The 17,288-nt window shown below is 42.6% G+C and overlaps 1 protein-coding gene across 2 annotated transcripts in view; it reads left to right on the forward strand.

Annotated features, from left to right (window-relative positions):
- TTL (tubulin tyrosine ligase) overlaps window positions 1–12,523 on the forward strand; it is a 32,689-nt gene extending 20,166 nt beyond the window's left edge. For both annotated transcript variants that reach the window (XM_036103827.2, XM_036103828.2), the window contains 2 exons: window positions 6,134–6,277; window positions 8,954–12,523. In XM_036103827.2, the coding sequence (XP_035959720.1) occupies window positions 6,134–6,277; window positions 8,954–9,068 (259 nt within the window). In that variant the 3' untranslated portion in view covers window positions 9,069–12,523. The remainder of the gene's footprint in view (window positions 1–6,133; window positions 6,278–8,953) is intronic.
- Window positions 12,524–17,288: the final 4,765 nt, after the last annotated feature.

The raw sequence follows: 17,288 nt of genomic DNA on the forward strand, positions 1-17,288 counted from the left end.
TTTGGCAACTGACTACTTTAACCTTATGTAATTTCTGTCTTTATCTCTGGTAATATTTTGAAAGTCAATTTTGTCTGATAACTAATATAATCACGCTAGCTTTTTTTGATTAGTGATATGTCTCCATCCCTTTAATTCTGTCCTACTCTATTCCATTCTATATTTAAAGTGGGCTTCTGGTGGACAGCATATAGTTAGGTTTTGTTTTTGTTTTGTCTAACAAAACATCCAATACGGTAATCTCTACCTTTCTAATTGGTGTGTCTTTATCATTTAAATTTAATGTAATTATTGGTTTGGTTGGATTTACATGTACTATTTGATTATTTGCTATCTGCTCCCTTTTGGTTTTGTTTTTCATTTTCCCATTTCCTGCCTTTTTATTTTTATTTTTTAAAAGATTTTATTTATTTGTCAGAAAAAGGGAAAGAGAGAGCGTGTGCACGCACAAGCAGGGGGAGCAGAGGCAAAGGGAGAAGCAGACTCCCCGCCGAGCAGGGAGCCCGATGCGGGGCTCAATCCCAGGACCCTGGGATCATGGCCTGAGCCAAAGGCAGATGCTCGACGACTGAGCCACCCAGGCATCCCCATTTCCTGCCTTTTAAAATTTATTTAAATTTATTTAGAGTTCCATTTTAATTTTTCCATTGAGTATTTGGCTATCTCTGTCTCTCTTTTTAGTGGTTATTCTAGGGATTATGATTTATATACCTAATACTTATTTCACAAGCCTTCTTAGAATTAATAATTTACCACTTCAAATAAAATGCAGAAAACTTATAACCTTATGGTTCCTTTAACTCTCTCCCTCTATAGTTGTGGTATGCATTACACTTACATACACTGAAATCTCTACTGCATAATGTTACAATTCTTGCTATCAATAGTCATATATTTTTTTATTTATATGTTAGATTATCAGGTTGGATTTTTAAAAAAATATGTATATAAGACCAAATGGTATGCTGTCTACAAGAAACCCACTTCAAATATAAAAAGAGAAAAATATTCTTTTTTATTTACCCAGATATTTGCCCCATTTTATTCTCTTCCTTCAGTCCTAAAGTTCCAAGTTTCTCTCTGACATCATTTCCCTTCAGACATTAGCATTCCTTTTAGAGTAGTTCTTTAGGTAATAACTCTGTTTAATTTTCTGTCATCTGAGAATGTCTTTATCTCACCTTATTCCTGAAGGATATTGTCTTTTTTTCTTTTCTTTTTTTTAAGAAATTTATTTATTTGACAGCAAGAGAGGAAACACAAGCAGGGGGAGTGGGAGAGGGAGAAGCAGGCTTCCCACTGAACAGAGAGCCCGATGCAGGGCTAGATCCCAGGACTCTGGGATCATGACCCGAGCTGAAGGCAGACGCTTAACAACTGAGCCACCCAGGCGCCCCTCCTGAAGGATATTTTCACTGGTGTTACATAAACATAATGTCAAGCAAAAATTGCAAAATATATAAGCTGTATATAAGATGTATACAGATTGATTCTGTTCATATAAATTGAAAAACAAGCAGAACTAAATAAGTTATTTAGAAGAATGTTCATGTGTGGTAAAAATAGAGAACTGAAGGTATGAAAAACATAAAATTCAAAATAGTGGTTATCTCTGAAGTGGAAGGAGGAGGGACCCAAGAAAGAGGCTTAAAGGAATTGGATTGTGGGTAAATGCATGGTCATTAATGCTATCTATATTGTAAACTCACACATTATTATCATTATTATTATATAGTTAATATTCATTTATATTTCCCCATACATTTTTACTATTTATGTTGCTTCTCTTTCTTTCATGTATTTTCTTAATTTTGTCTAGGATCAGTTTCCTTATTCTTTTTTTTTTTTTTTTTTAAGAGAGAGAGAGAGCATGTTCAGGGGGTGGGGGGGGTGGAAAGAGAATCTGAAGCAGACTCCCTGCTGAGTGCAGAGCCTGAAGCAGGGCTCAATCTCACGACCCTGAGATCTGACCTGAGCCACCCAGGCGCCCCCAAAGCAAATGTCTTTAAAAAAATAAAGAAGGAGGGCGCCTGGGTGGCTCAGTCAGTTAAGTGTCTGTCTTCAGCTCAGTTCATAATCTCAGGGTTGTGAGATCAAGCCCCGTGTTGGGCTCCCTGCTCGGTGGGTAGTCTGCTTGAGATTGTCTCTCTCCCTCTGCCCCTCCCCCTGCTTTCTCTCTCTCTCAAATAAATAAATAAGATCTTAAAAAAAAAAAAGACACTTGCTTTGGAAACAGATTTCTAAATCAGCAGAATCCTTTTTTTTTTAAGCACTTTGAAGATGGCTTACCGTTGTCTTCCGTTTACATAGGCATCATAGTGCTTCTTGAATCTGTGGCTTCAGGTCTTTTATTTGTTTTGGGATATTCACGGCTACTATCTTTTCACTTATGGCTTTTGGCCCATTCTTCTCTCCTGTGGGATTCTGTTTACATGAAGCCAGTCCTTTTCACTGTCTCCCATTTCTCCCATGTGTATCATTTGATCTCTCTCTTCAGCAATTAAAACCTATTTAAAAAGGAAAAAGCCATTAAAATTTGTTGTTAAACTCATCTGTTGAGTTCTTGATTTTAGGTATTATACTTTTCAGTTCTAGAATTTCCATTTGACTCTTTTTGGATTATAGTTCTTTTGTGAAATCTCTCACTTGTCTTATAACATCTTGAAAATGTTAATGGCAATTCTTTAACATCTTTATTTGATTAGTCTGAAATCTGAATTACCTGTAGTAGAGGTTAGCAAACTATGTTCTATGGGCCAAATCCAACATAAAGCTTGTTTTCATATATGCCACAAGCTAAAAATAGTTTCTACATTTTTAAAAGGTTTTTTAGAAATAGAAGAATATGTAACAGAGACTGTATGTAGCCTTCAAAACCTAAAATAGTTACTGTCCCGGTCCTTTGTAGAAAAAGTTTGCCAACCCCTGACTTTTATAGGTCTTGTTTCTATTGTCTGTTTTTTTCTCTTGGTCCTGTTTCTTAATATGTCTGGAAATAATTTTTTAGTGTTACTCATTTATTATAGTTTATAAATCCAATAGAGATTTTTTTTAAATTGGGGTGTAACATGCATATGGTAAAGTCCACAAATCGTAAGTGTACAGTGTAGTGAACTTTTAATTATGCATACACTCAGCTAATCATAACACGAATCAGGATATAAAATATTTACAGCACCGGGGCGCCTGGGTGGCTCAGTCGTTAAGCGTCTGCCTTCGGCTCGGGTCATGATCCCAGGGTCCTGGGATCGAGCCCCACATCGGGCTCCCTGCTCCGCGGGGAAGCCTGCTTCTCCCTCTCCCACTCCCCCTGCTTGTGTTTCCTCTCTCACTGTGTCTCTCTCTGTCAAATAAATAAAATCTTAAAAAAAAAAAAAAATTTACAGCACCCCCGAATACTCCCTTGGACTCCCTCAAAATATATACTTCATGCCACAGAGAGCCACTCTTCTGACTTTTATCATCATAGATTCCTTTTGCTTACTCTTACATTTTATGTAAATGGAATTATATTGTATTTCCTGTTTCGTGTTCAACTCTTTTACAATTGTAGCTACGGGTTTCATCTATATTGTTGCATAGAGCAGTGGTTTACCTTTTATACTGCTGTGTAATATTTCGTTGTGTGATTATCACACGGTTTACCCCTTCTATAGTTGATGGACATCTTGGTCTTTATCTTTTACGTTTTAGACCTATAATCTACCTGAATTGTTATATATCAAGTTTCATGTTTTTCTACGGGGTATCCCGTTGACCCAGGACCATTTGTGCTTAAGACTGGCCTTTTCCCACTGCATTTTGGTGAGCTTTTATTATAAATCAGGTGGCCATTTATATTAGGGATCTCCACTCTGTTCTGTTGGGTCTGTTTGTTGTGTCATTACCACCTTATCACAATGACTGAGACTTTTTCCTTAATGTATTCTTACATAGAGTCTGGCAGAATAACTAGTCCTCTTTCTTCGGGGATTATAGGTGCTTAGAATTCTAACACCAGATAAATCAAGTATGCTGAAGAAAGATTTCCTATTTTAGGCAAAGATTTATTGGATATTTGTTAACCTTCCTCCCCCCCGTCCCCCCCCCCCCCCACCGCATTGTTCTGTACAGTTCAGAGAGTGTTGCTACTTTGGTGCTATAAATGCTCCTAACAGCTCTCATGGTTTTATTCCCCCCCCCCCCCCAGCTAGCCTCCCCCTACCTTCCCACTCCCGCTGAAAAAAGATGTACTGTATAAAGTCTCTGATGATGAAAAAAAAATTCTTTAAAGTGAATTATTAATCTTGAGCTTCTAGCAGATAAAAAAATCATATTTAATTTTGACTTGCTTCTGGCTCTCAGTTTTTCCTTTATGTGTTTGAGCATAGTGTTTCTTTCACTTTGTTGGGGTTTTTTCTTCTTTCTTTTAACCATGAGCCTCTATTATATGTAAAAGTTTTCTTAATTATAATATTGGAAAGGGTATTTTAATTAAAACAAAAGTTAAGGGTATTCCCTTATAGAATAGAGATAAAGTTATAGAAAAAAAAAAGTGATATGTGGCTTACCAGTGCAGGTTAAAGATGAATGAGAGAAGAAATTTTCATTCCATTTGATTCTTAAATGGTTAACTGCCCAAAATTACTTTTAGAGGTTTAAACATAAGCATAGAAATATTTTCCTATTTTGGGTGGGGGGGGGAGAAAGTAAGCTGATGCTTGGGCTGGGGTAGGGGGATGTAGTGGTGGAGGAAAGTTGGGGGAACAAGACTCTGGCTCCAAGTTCAGAGAGGTCTCTGTTCTTTAAAGCCATGAGTCAAGACGTACCTGTATGGATACATCTTGGAGTTAATCACATGAAAGCCAGTTCCTTCATTTTTCCTTCTAAACATACAGTTGTGTAGGAGGAAAGCTATTTCTGGTAATCTTAGAGTCATCATAACATATTTTATTACTAAAATAGATATTTTGCCCCAACATTCAGTTGAGGGAGAAAGTCAGGGAAGATCTGCATAAAACAGAAATGACCTAGGTTTTCTGGGATGGTTTTTCTAGAAAACAGTGATTTATTATTAGTAAGGTTTATATATATTTTTTCAGAAATATTTTATTTATTTATTTGACAGAGAGCACAAGGGGGGGCAGGGCGGTGAAGGGCAGAGGGAGAGGGAGAAGCAGGCTCCCACTGAGCAGGGAGCCCAATGTGGGACTCGATCCCAGGACTCTGGGATCATGACCTGAGCCGAAGGCAGACACTTAACCGACTGAGCCACCCAGGCACCCTCATAAGTTCTTCATGTAATTACCTCATTGAACCATCCCAGTGCTAGGACTAGGTATTATTTTTACCCCTTCCTTTATGGATAAAGGAATCAAAGCTTGGCTAAGAGAGGTTAAAGATCTTGTCCAGGATTCTGGCCTTAGGCCCCTAACCTTAGATCTCATGTATTAACTCAGTATGTTTCTAAGGCTCATGTTCAACATTTTTGTGTTTTCAGTTTTCTGTGGGTTTTTTTTCCAATTTTTTTGAACAGTAGTTGATGTTAATAGTAATTCTATTTTGTATTTTAATATTTAAATCTTTTAATTAGTAATAATTTGGCGTTAGAACCAGAGCTAATGAAAGTAATGAATGAGGCCAGCTTCACTGCAGATTCTGCTCTTCACCAAATGGCAGTCCATTTCTTTTATGTGGCAACAATGCATGGGAGCGTTTTATTTATTACAAACATGGCAGCAGTCTCCTGTTGGAGGAATCCACCTTTCCAGGGTCTGTGGTGACTTAGCGCTGTGCTGGGAAAGCAGCCCCTACCTGTAAGAACATGAGTATTGGCAGAGTTTTCTAAAAAATAGCTTGATAAATAGCATTGTCTTGAGTAATCTATTGGTAATGAAAAGAGAATTGGGGCACCTGGCTGGCTCAGTTGGGGGAGCGTGCAACTCTTGACCTCTGGGTTGTGAGTTTGAGCCCTACACTGGGTGTAAAGATTACTTCAAAATAAAATCTTTAAAAAATAAAATAAAATAAAAAAATTAAGTCCAAGTGGATTTTTTATCATCACTTTTGATATAAAATCATCCAAGCACATCTTCCATGTTCCTTCTCCCTCAACCAACCCATTCTCAGTGAGCTCTCCCACTTTGTCCCGCAGAAGCTGCCTCATGAGCGTGGAGCCCGCCATCAGCACCAGGCACCTCCCTTACCAGAGCTTCCAGCTCTTTGGCTTCGACTTCATGGTGGACGAGGAGCTGAAGGTCTGGCTCATTGAGGTCAACGGCGCCCCGGCTTGTGCTCAGTAAGCCTGAACACCACTGTGTTTTAACAAATGGGAAGTTGGTTCCACAGTTGGAATAGCCTGTCTTGGCAAGGTGGTGAGCTCCCATTACCAAAGTGTTCAAGCGTAAGCCATTTAACTGCTGTTAGGGAGGATGGCCTTTGGCAGGACCCTGGCCAGCAGGGGGCTCTGCTGCTGAGTCAGTCCTTCCCAATTCCCCCATGTGTGTTGAGCAATAGTCTGTGCTCAGGTGGGTGGTAGTTGCTATGAGAATTTCAAACAAAGCTAATAACTGTCAGAGGAGACCCTCTTGTGTGACCAGTTCAGGGGATGGGGTCCTGTGGGTTGGAGGGGACACTGATCACCAAGAAATTGAGGGGCTCTCCAGGCAGGAAGTGTTCTGAGAAGGCACTGTAGACACAGTGGAGCTAGAATGGGGCTGTAAGAGAAGAGTGTCACATGTACCATGGAGAGGAGGGGAGAGCCTTCAGAAGGGGGACATAGCATCCATTGGGACCCTGCCCTGTGCCAGGCTCTGTGGGACATGCACAGATGAGCAGAACATGCCCACGAAAGCCTCATGGCGGCCTTAGAAGTTAGGGGAAGTCCCCTGGACATGATCCTCGAAACCTGCTGGTTCTTCTAAAGATTCACTTTCATCAGGTTAAGACCCCTTCATGGTTCCCCACATCCGTGTCTTGGAGGAATTGAGGTGATCTTCCACAGGTTCCGGAAAAAGTCCTGGACCTACAAGGGGCAGCGTTAACACACAAGTAGCTCTTTCATTAGGAGCCAGGCCTTTACCACTTGCTCAGTGGCTGTGACATGGCAGGTGTGATTCGTCTCGTTTGGCAGTCCCTTCAGCTAACCAGTATTCATTAGCACCTCCAGTCTGCCAGGCCTCATAATGGGGCCTGGGTCACAGTCATGAGCAGAGACACAGGCCCTGTCCTTAGAGAGACTGTGGGCATGACAAAGGACCAGACAAATACAGCTTACAAACTGGGACATGCTTTATCCTTCATAAAGGATGTTAAAGGTAGTATCATTGAGCAAAGGGCTGCTGTTGAGCCGTGGCGTTTGGAACGGAGTCGGAAGGAGGGAAGAGAGGTGAGCAGGATGGCTCACATCTTCCCTTCACCAAACCCACAGCAGCGTGCCTGTTTTCCCCTGTCCTTCTAATAAAGGTTCAGTCTTCCCTTGTGCTCTATGCCCTATCCACCCCTCTTCCTGTCCCATGTCCCTTTGCCTTCCTCATTCACAGTGTCACCCTCTCCCACCTCGCTCCCTCTTCGGGGTTCCCATCAGCATGTGCACATGCAGCAGATTTCCGCAGCTGGTGAAAAAGTTCCCTCCCCTGATGCCACATCCTGCTGCGGAGATTCCTCCTCCTGCTCCTGTCACAACCAAACTCTGGAAAGCAGTGTCTGCTCAGGCTGTCCCCTCTTCCTCTATCCTCATCCATGCTGTGGTCATTCTGGGCTGGATGCCATCCCCTCCACCCCATAGAAATTGTGCTTTGGAGGTCCCCAGCTAAGTCCACATTGCCAAGTGCAGTGGCCCCTTTCTGTGCAGACATCCCTGGACCTCTCAGCAGCATTTGAGGCAGCTGCTCACACCTTGCTGGGATGCTCTTCTGCTGGGGCTTCGGGCACACTCTCTACTGGGAAGGTTCGACTGAGGAGGTGTGGGCAAGATTGGCCTCTTGCTCCTCATCAGCAGACCCCAATCAGTGCCTCAGTCTTGGGTGTTTGTCTTCTCTCTCCACTGCACTTTCTCTGAATGTGATCTTATTCAATTTCATAATTTTAAAACCATCAAATTACATCACAGCCCAGAGTTCCAGACCAGTGTCTGCACCTGCCTGCCCACCGTCCTACAAGGATGTTTGTGTATGTCTAAGAGGCACCCCCTGCCCCAGACTCGCCCAACTCCATGGACGTCTACCTCCCCTCCCCACAGAATCTAAGCTGGAATCCTGATCAAGATCCAGCCTCCTTCTTTCCATTACCCTCAGGTTCTGTGCATTGGGACCTTGTCAGCTCAGCCTCCAGCCTTGGCAGCCTCTGCTGTCCGCCCCCACTGTCGCCCTCCCACAGGTCGTCCTCCATCACTGTGGAGGCTTTTGCAGAGAGCCTTCTAATGGGGACCTCCCCTTCTGCTCTTGCCCCAATAAAATCCACTCTCAGTGTGCACTGCTCCTGCCATTGGCACAGCCTGTCTTCTCCCCCTCCCCCAACACACTCTTTCTCTCCTCCTCCTCCTCTCTTCCTCCTTCCCCCCTCCTCTTTTCTACCCTGTCATCCACTGTCTGACTTCACTCATTCCCCAGGTCTCAGCTTATTTGTCACCCTGGAGAGTCTCTCCTAGAGTTTCCTCAGCCACGCTGAGAAGGTGCTCTCCCTCCAAGTATCCCCACCACAGACAGGCAAGATGGCTCTCACACTCGATTGAAATTGCCCGTCTTCCCTGCCAGTGAGAGCAGGAGTCATTTGTCTATTCACCTGAGACCTTCCAGAAATATTTGTTCAGGGGATGCTTGATCTTCGTGCAGCATTTGTATGTACCATGGAAACCAGTTCTATGAATTTGGTCATGAGGTGGAACATCTAGGGCAGGTCCTGGTGAAAAAAACTTTGACTTTTCACGTGCATGTTGAGGAACATCTTCAGTGATGCTCTTTAAAACACGTTGCAGGAAGCTTTATGCAGAACTGTGCCAGGGCATCGTGGACATAGCCATATCCAGTGTCTTCCCGCCCCCGGACACGGAGCCACAGCACGCGCAGCTGGCTGCGTTCATCAAGCTGTGACCGAGGGAGGTGCTCAGAGCTGCCTCAGAAGAAGCACGAGCTCCCGCTCCAGGGGAAGGTGAAATGTCAGGATTGCTCATTACCAAGCCGGGACTGGAGAAAGAGAGGCAAACTGGCAAAGCCGTGATCCAAGGGAGAACACAAGAAGAAAAGGCCACTTCCCCAAAGACTGGTGGCTCAGGGGTTCCCAGGGGGCACTCTCAGCACTGCTATGGAGATGTGAAAACTGAAGCCAATTTCTCTGAGGGGAGAGCAAAATATTCTTCTAAGGGGGAAAGACAGGGATTTGATTATTTTACGTTCTCACCCTTTAAAAAATCCAGTTTTTATCCTAAGGCAGCATTGTGAGCAGCGCCTCTCCTCCCTGAGGGTTGAGACTGTCGGACTTTTGGTTGGTGTCTTTCCACCTGCTGCAGCCTTAGTGCCTTAGCTCTATGCCCAGCTGCAACCCTCTGTCTGGGACAGGGACTGGATGTTAGAGCACGTGGAGGTTGCCAACGTGTTCCCTGCCCATCCCTCTCCACAACACCCTGCCCCTGAAGCTCTGGACAAGCATGCACCAACAGTCCTTGGTTTTGTGCTGGGCGCCACTCACAGCCAAGGGGGCTTGCCTCCTCATGTTCCTGATGGCGTTTGGTCAATCACCTGTCAGGATTGGTGTGGGCTGGGCACCAAAACAGCAAATGCTGCTCTCGATCTGCTCTGTGCATGTTTTAGAAACCAAGCAGCAAGTTTGCCACAAACCCATAAGCATCAAATAAGCATGAGAGAGAAAAACAAAAACAAAAAACACGATGTCTTGCTTTACTTAATAGTTGGGTGTGGTGGGTCTTTGAAATATTATGATTCTCAGTTATCTTTGTTTTAACCAGAATTCTACATGCACTTTTGCAAAGTTCCCTTTTGTTCCCTTTTTTGTTGTTTTAACTTTCGGAAAACCCGCTCTAGGGGGCAGGAGTAGAATTACACACACACACGCACACACGCGCACACACGTGTGCGCACACACACACACATCAGGTGGCACTGCCCCAGACACAGGTTGCTCTCCCCCATTTTCTTGCCCTCGAAGCACCTTCTGCAGGAGCTGGAAGGGCAGGTATTGTCCCAGGATTATCTGCCTGTTTGTGCCTCTTCACATCAGGGCGAGGGTCTAAATGAGTGTATGTCTGGCCTGAATGGGGGAGTCTCCTAAAACGGGAAAGACGTGGTTTCAGAGCTCCACACAGCATCTTATAAGTCACCAAATGTGTCCTGTTAGGTGTAGTTTCCACTTACTGGATCAAATGTTCTGTAGATTTTTTAGGAGGCTACATCACTAGCAGTGGGAAGAACAAGATGCTACTTGTGTTCATTGTGAGCTGAATGAACAGGTCCTTCTTAGAATGTACTGGGAACCACAGCAGGCCTCCTGTCCAGTAGAGTGCTGTGTTCTTCCTTTGTGTATATGTGTGCTCCATTATTCTTTCTATGTGGCACAGACAACAGTTCTGCAGTCAGGGAGACTTTTCTAAAAAGAGAAAAGAGCAATGCCTCCTGAAACATGATGAGATGTGGGAGCTTACAGTGAAGAAAGGAGTAAGGAGTATTTCATAGACGCAGCAGTGGGTGTAGGATGTGGTGGCATTATGTCGGGGTGAAGGAGAATGGCCCAACTGGTTTGGCTCTTCTGTGAATTTGGAATTACAAAATATTCTGGTTACCCACAATATAGATAATAAACTTTGCATCCAGAGCAAAATAAAAACAGTCAGCAGTGAAAGTCAATCGTGGAAGCCCGGCACTGTTGGGTTAGTGTTTGGGGACTTTGAGCAGATCATGACAAGGTGCACACCCTTCTAGAAAGTGTAAGATACTGAGTCCTTGAGAAGTCTCTGTGGACTGGTGACGGGGAAAGCATGGAGGTTTTTGTCATGCTATCGCATGTGAACATAGATTTGTAATGATCTTTTGGACCTGAATTAAAGGGACATTTGAGAGTTTTCTAGTTCTTACAGTGACAGAGCTAAGAATTTAGATGTTGCAAGTCCATGGATCTTGATGGATTTTCTAAGAAACATAAATCACTGGCATATATGTGAGGGAAGTAAGGCTTTAAAAAGGAAGTTATGCTTCATTCCTCCCATGGTTTCAAATAAGTATCTGTTTTATGCATTTATTTTTGATTGGGTGGGATGGTTGGCTCAGAACTGTTCCTTACCCTTCCATGATACCCTTGGCACAGATGATAATGCCTCGCTCCTCAGTCTTTATACGTGCAGTATGCGTACGTGTCACCAGTTGCTCGGGGAGGAGGTGTTCTTTATTTGGAGATGTTAATTCCCATCTTGGCGCTGTCATTTGGCCGCACAGTGTGAGATGATCCCGTTAACCTCTCTGTGCCTTGGTTTCTTATCTCATGGAAGAGATTGTTGCCTGACCCGGGGACTACCTCAAGGATTTTTAGTGAGGACAGGTGAGATTAGGAAGACTCAAGAACCTGTGGTACCAAGGTTCTCCATGCTGACTATATGCTGGAATCACTTGAGAACCTTTTTAAAAATGTTGGTTTCTATACCCTCTCTTTCTCTCCCACCTCTGACGAATGAAATCAGAAACCTGAGGCATCAGTATTCTTTCAGATGCCTTGAACCACTGCTTGAGAAGGAAGGAAAAACACATTGTTACCTTAGAGTAATCAAATAAGGCCTAGGACTTTTTTTAAAAGTTCCTTTTGGAAGGACAGGCATTTCTTTAAGAATGACCATGTTGTTGGTCAACGTGTTGACCTACGTATTCATGATACAAGCAACTGTTGTCTAAGCATGTTCTCTTTTTGCTTCTTGTCCCAGATTTGTAAACTCAAAATATGCTTTCATTTCCTTAGTTTGTGAAGTCTTGACAACAAATGTAAACAGACAGGAATTTATAAATCTGCTAAATATGTGTTAAGGGTATTCATTACTGAGAGGAAAGCCCCTTCCCTCACTCTGAACTCCTATGGTAATTATAAACTCGATTTTACCCAGAACATTGAAGTGCCTCAGTGTCTGTATGACTCCGTGCAGCAGGTGCTGCCATGCTTACCGGCTGACTTGCTGTTTCACTAGCACCTCAGGGTCATTATCCCAGACTTGGAATATCTGGTAGTGTCGGAAATGTATGGGATCCACAGAATCTGCAAGCAGCAGCAAAGCTACAGAGTGTGTTTCCATTGACAGCCAAGGTTGTGTCAAGCAGGTGTGGATCCAGCCCTGTTGTGGGGGTGGGTGTGTGGGGGGGGGGACTCTGCTGGAGAAGACCAGGGGCCAGAGTAGGTCCCCTGCAGCATGTGGGTGCTGTGGAGAAAACTCAGTGATACACTTGTCTCTGATCCTAGACACAGAATCTGTACCTAAGAGGAAATGAATTCTGAAATAAGGTGATTTTATGAATGTTTAAAATGCCCAGAGCATTAAAGTAATATTTCAAGCGTTTTTGTGCCCTTTGGTTCTATCATCTTATGGTGGTTGACTGTCCTAGGATATCACTGGTTATTTGAACCCATGATTCTGTTACTCAGGTAGGCAGACTTTTTCCGGAAAGGGTCAGATTAGTAAATATTCTAGGCTTTGCAAACCAAACAGGTTCTTTGTTGCATATTCTTCTTCTTTTTAACCACCTCTTAAAAACAAACAAACTTAGTTCATAGGCCATACAAACGCAAGCCAGATGCGGCCATTGTTTGCTGACATAGCATGTTATTCAATACATAAGCCAATAGATTGTCCTAGACTGTAAACTCCTCTAAGGTGAAGCACTGAAATAATTTCCGCTGCCAAAATCCAATCCATCTCTTACATGTCTTGTGTATTGTCTGAATCATGATACAGATGGTCAGGTGAGACCCATGGTTGTGAGAAAGCATTATGTGTGCTTCAAACATGGGGAGTAGGTAGAGGGGCTTCTGAAATGATTCTGCATTCAGCCAGAAGGCCATGAAGTCCTAAGAGTTCACTAAGGCCATGTATATAAATACCTGTAAGTCTCACACACCTCAGGCATTTAGTGTCATTTATGTAAATTGTAGTTAACTTGTAACTTCCTGTGTGAAGAGGCTGAATGCTTTGGACTTCTTTCCCATGTATGGCTGCTTTCACTCCATAAACATACTTCTGGCACAGAGATAAGGCCTTCCACAAATGGAAACCCTGGCTTAAGCACTCCAGACAGGTTTCTGATATGATATGACACACACTTACCAGACTCAGTGTAGCTTGCATGGGCAGGGTGCAGGGACAAGCAGACATGGACCCAAGCAGGAAACTACTTAGGATCCTGACAGTGGACAGGTTCAAAGCCTTCAGAGGACTTCTCTTCATGGCTGGTCCTGCTTGCTGTCAGTAGCTGCCCCTTCTCCTTAAAGAACCTGAAATTATCCCATAGCCCCAGAGGTTCAGTGATATTTTAAAGATGTCTCCCACAAAACATCCCTAAGGTCAAAGGAAAATGAGCCCCTGTCCCAGGGGCTGTAAGCAAAATTCCTTTTCAAAATTCACATGAGAGGACATCAGTAAGAACAGCAGGGTAAAACCTCTGAAAATCCTCTCTCCATGAAAGCGATGGGAACACTGGCAAAAACTGTCTAGAAATTACCAGAGGCCTGCAACAATCCAGAAACATTTATTAAAGAAAAGTGGTTCCACCTTGGTAAGAATAGCAAGTTTTGTGATGTTTTAATTCACCCTATTTTCATCCCTCTTTTCCTAGCTCCAGGATAGCCTTGGAAATGAAAAGCCCCACAATCATGGTAAAATCCAGGAGTCTAGCAACAATTGGAGGGTACAGAGTGGGGTTGGAGCTCCTCCAAAAAGCCCCATTCCCAGTGAATTGTCATTATTTGACCTGTCTGGCAGTTCCATGTAAGTCCTCATCTCAGGGCTTGTCTTTGACATTGCTCAAAATGTGCCCACTGTGAACAACCTTTTCCCTAGGTGAGTTTGTTAAAAATAATCAGCAGCGATTGTTTAAAACCTCAGCTTCCTGAGTTGGCTAAAAGAGTTGGAACAAACAACAAGCTGACCAAAAAACTTAGGAATAGATGGGGAATGAGATATCCATTGGAAGTTTTGAAAAGTTTCTGAAGAACATAGAAGGCCACACACATGTATAGGGCTATGTGCAGGCCTGGGGAGACCTGAATTCCCTCAGCTTTTTTTTTTTTTTTCCTTTTTAAGTAGCATGGAGCCCAGCACTGGGCTTGAACTCACAACCCTGAGATCAAGACCTGAACTGAGAACAAGAGTCAGATACTTAACAGACTGAGCCACCCAGGCCCCCTGAATTCCCTCAGTTTTTACCTCTATATGACCAGGAGAATCTACACAAGCCTCCCTGGCATGTGCACACACACACAGCCCCTTGGCAAAGACTGGGAGACTTACTGGTGCACGTGTTTAAGGAAATTAGTTCTAGATTGAACTAATGTTCAATCATTAGTTGACCATTAAGCTAGCAGCAGAAACTTCAGTGGCCACACACATCAAAGAACATAGGCTTTACAGAATTATTTCAGGAAACTCTAAATAATCAACGACAACAATAAACCCTAGAGAGGACAGAGTATCTGGTTTCCAAAGTTGCCCCATCATATTATTAAATTTTTCCAATTTTCAGCACAAATTATGAGACATGCAAAGAAAAGAGAAAGTATGGCCCGTGAAGGGAAAAGGCAATCAGTAGAAACCATCCCTGAAGAAGCCCAGGCATTGGTCTTATTACACAAAGACTTTAATTCAGCTATTTAAAATGTTTAAAGAACCAAAAGAATGATGAGAATGATGTGTCACCAGAGAGAGAATATCATTAAAGAGGTATAAATCATTTTAAAAATAGAGCCAAGTAGGAATTTTGGCTTTAAAAAGTACAATAATGCAAATGAAAAATTCAGTAGAGGTGTTCAAAAGCAGTTTTGAGCTGGCAAAAGAAGGAATCGAATATGAAATCGATTAAGATTATCCAGTCTGAGGAACAGAAAAAAAAAAATGACGAGGGGCGCCTCTGAGGTGGCTCAGTCGGTTAACTGTCTGCCTTCGACTCAGCTCCTGATCCCAGGACCCTGCTCAGCAGGGAGTCTGCTTCTCCCTCTCCCTCTGCCCCACCCCCCTGCTCATGCACACATGTGCTCTCTCTCAAATAAATAAAATCTTAAGAAAAACGGAAAAAGAATGAAGAAAAATGAACAGTGCTCCAGAAATGTGTATGTATACCAACATATACATAACAGGAGTCCTAGAAGAGAGGGGAGAGGGAGGCAGAAATCATATTGGAAAAAATTGTGGCCAAAAACTTTCCCATTTGATGAAGAACATTAAAATGCATCCAAGAACTCCAACAAACTCTAAGTGGGATAGACTCAAAGAGATCCACACCAAGACACATCAACCACTAAGATAATAACTCTAAATACATAGTAAAAGAGACAAGGGAACTAAAATGTTACACTAGAAAATATCTTTAACAAAAAAACAAAGCAGTAATAAAAAAATGGAGACGGTAGATAGAAAGCATATAGAAAACAAATATCGGAATGACAGACATAAATCCTACCTTACCAGTAATTTCATTAAATGGATTAAATACTACAATCAAAAAAGCAGAGACTGGCAAAATAAATAACAAAAACAAATCAAACATAATCCAACTTTATGCTGTCTATAGGGACATACTTTAGATCCCAAAACACAATTAGGTAAAAGTAAAAATATGGAAAATATATATCATGGAAATAGTAGCTTAGAGACCTTGAGTGGCCATACTAATATTAGAGAAAATACACTTTAAGGAAAAAAAAAAAATGTGGGGCACCTGGGTGGCTCAGTTAAGTGTCTGATTCTTGATTTCAGCTCAGGTCATGATCTCAGGGTTGTGATATGGAGCCCCACATCAGGCTCTGCGCTGGGTGTGGAGCCTGCTTAATTAAGACTCTTTCTCCCTTTGCGACTCCACCCCCTACCCCACCGGCTCACGTGCGTGCTCTCTGTCTCTTAAAAAAAAAAAAAAAGAAAAATGTTACTACAGGCAAAGAAGGACATTTATAATGGTAAAAAAATTAATCCGTCAGGCAGATAGAACAGTTATAAACATATGCATCTAGCAACAGAACCCCGAGATACATGAAGCAAAACTGGCAGAACTGAAGAAAGAAATAGACAGTTCAACCATAGTTGGAATTTTCAGTCCCCCATTTTCAGTAATTGAAGAACTGGTCAGAAGATCACCAAGGACATAGAAAACACTGTAAACCAACTAGATCTAACAAATATAGATAACTCCACCCAACAAAAGCAAAATACATTCTTCTCAAGTACACATGGAACATTCTCTGGAATAAACCATATGGTAGACCTTAATGACTCAGTAAATTAAAAATTATTGAAGGGGCACCTGGGTGGCTCAGTTGGTTAAGCAACTGGCTTCGGCTCAGGTCATGATCCTGGAGTCCCTGAATCGAGTCCCGCATCGGGCTCCCCGCTCAGCGGGGAGTCTGCTTCTCCCTCTGACCCTCCCCCCCTCATGTTCTCTCTCATTCTCGCTCTCAAATAAATAAAATCTTTGAAAAAAAATTTATTGAAATCAGGGGTCCTAGCTGGCTCAGTTGGTAGAGAGTGTGACTCTTGATATCAGGGTCATGGGTTCAAGCCCCACTTTGGATATAGATACTACTTTTTAAAAAATTAAAATTATTGAAAGGTTTAACGGTGTCAGCATTGGATAGAAACAGAAGATAACCTTTAAAAGTGATATAGGAATGAAAACTACCATCTGACGTAGGTAAAGGTAAGATTGACAGAAGGGATGGATTCCCAAGGGGCAGGAGGACACTTTTAGGATTGGTGGATTAATTCATTATCTTAATTGTGGTAATGGCTCCACGGGTGTATACATAAGTCAAAACCTATCAACGTGCACACTTTAAATGTGTGGCTTATTTTATGTCAATTATACCACAATACAGAATACAACTGTTAAATACAAACATAGAAGATGAAGTTGGAAAACATTTGCAGGCATTCCTTGATAAACCCATATTCTGGGGGGATAAGTGATTCATAGGACTCATGGAAACTCAAAGGATCTTTTTTTAAAGATTTTATTTATGTATTTGACGGAGACAGTGAGAGAGGGAACACAAGCAGGGGGAGTGGGAGAGGGAGAAGCAGGCTTCCGCCGAGCAGGGAGCTTGGTCCCAGGACCCCGGGA

This window comes from Halichoerus grypus, chromosome 10, assembly GCF_964656455.1.
Source record: "Halichoerus grypus chromosome 10, mHalGry1.hap1.1, whole genome shotgun sequence".
Lineage (NCBI taxonomy): Eukaryota > Metazoa > Chordata > Mammalia > Carnivora > Phocidae > Halichoerus > Halichoerus grypus.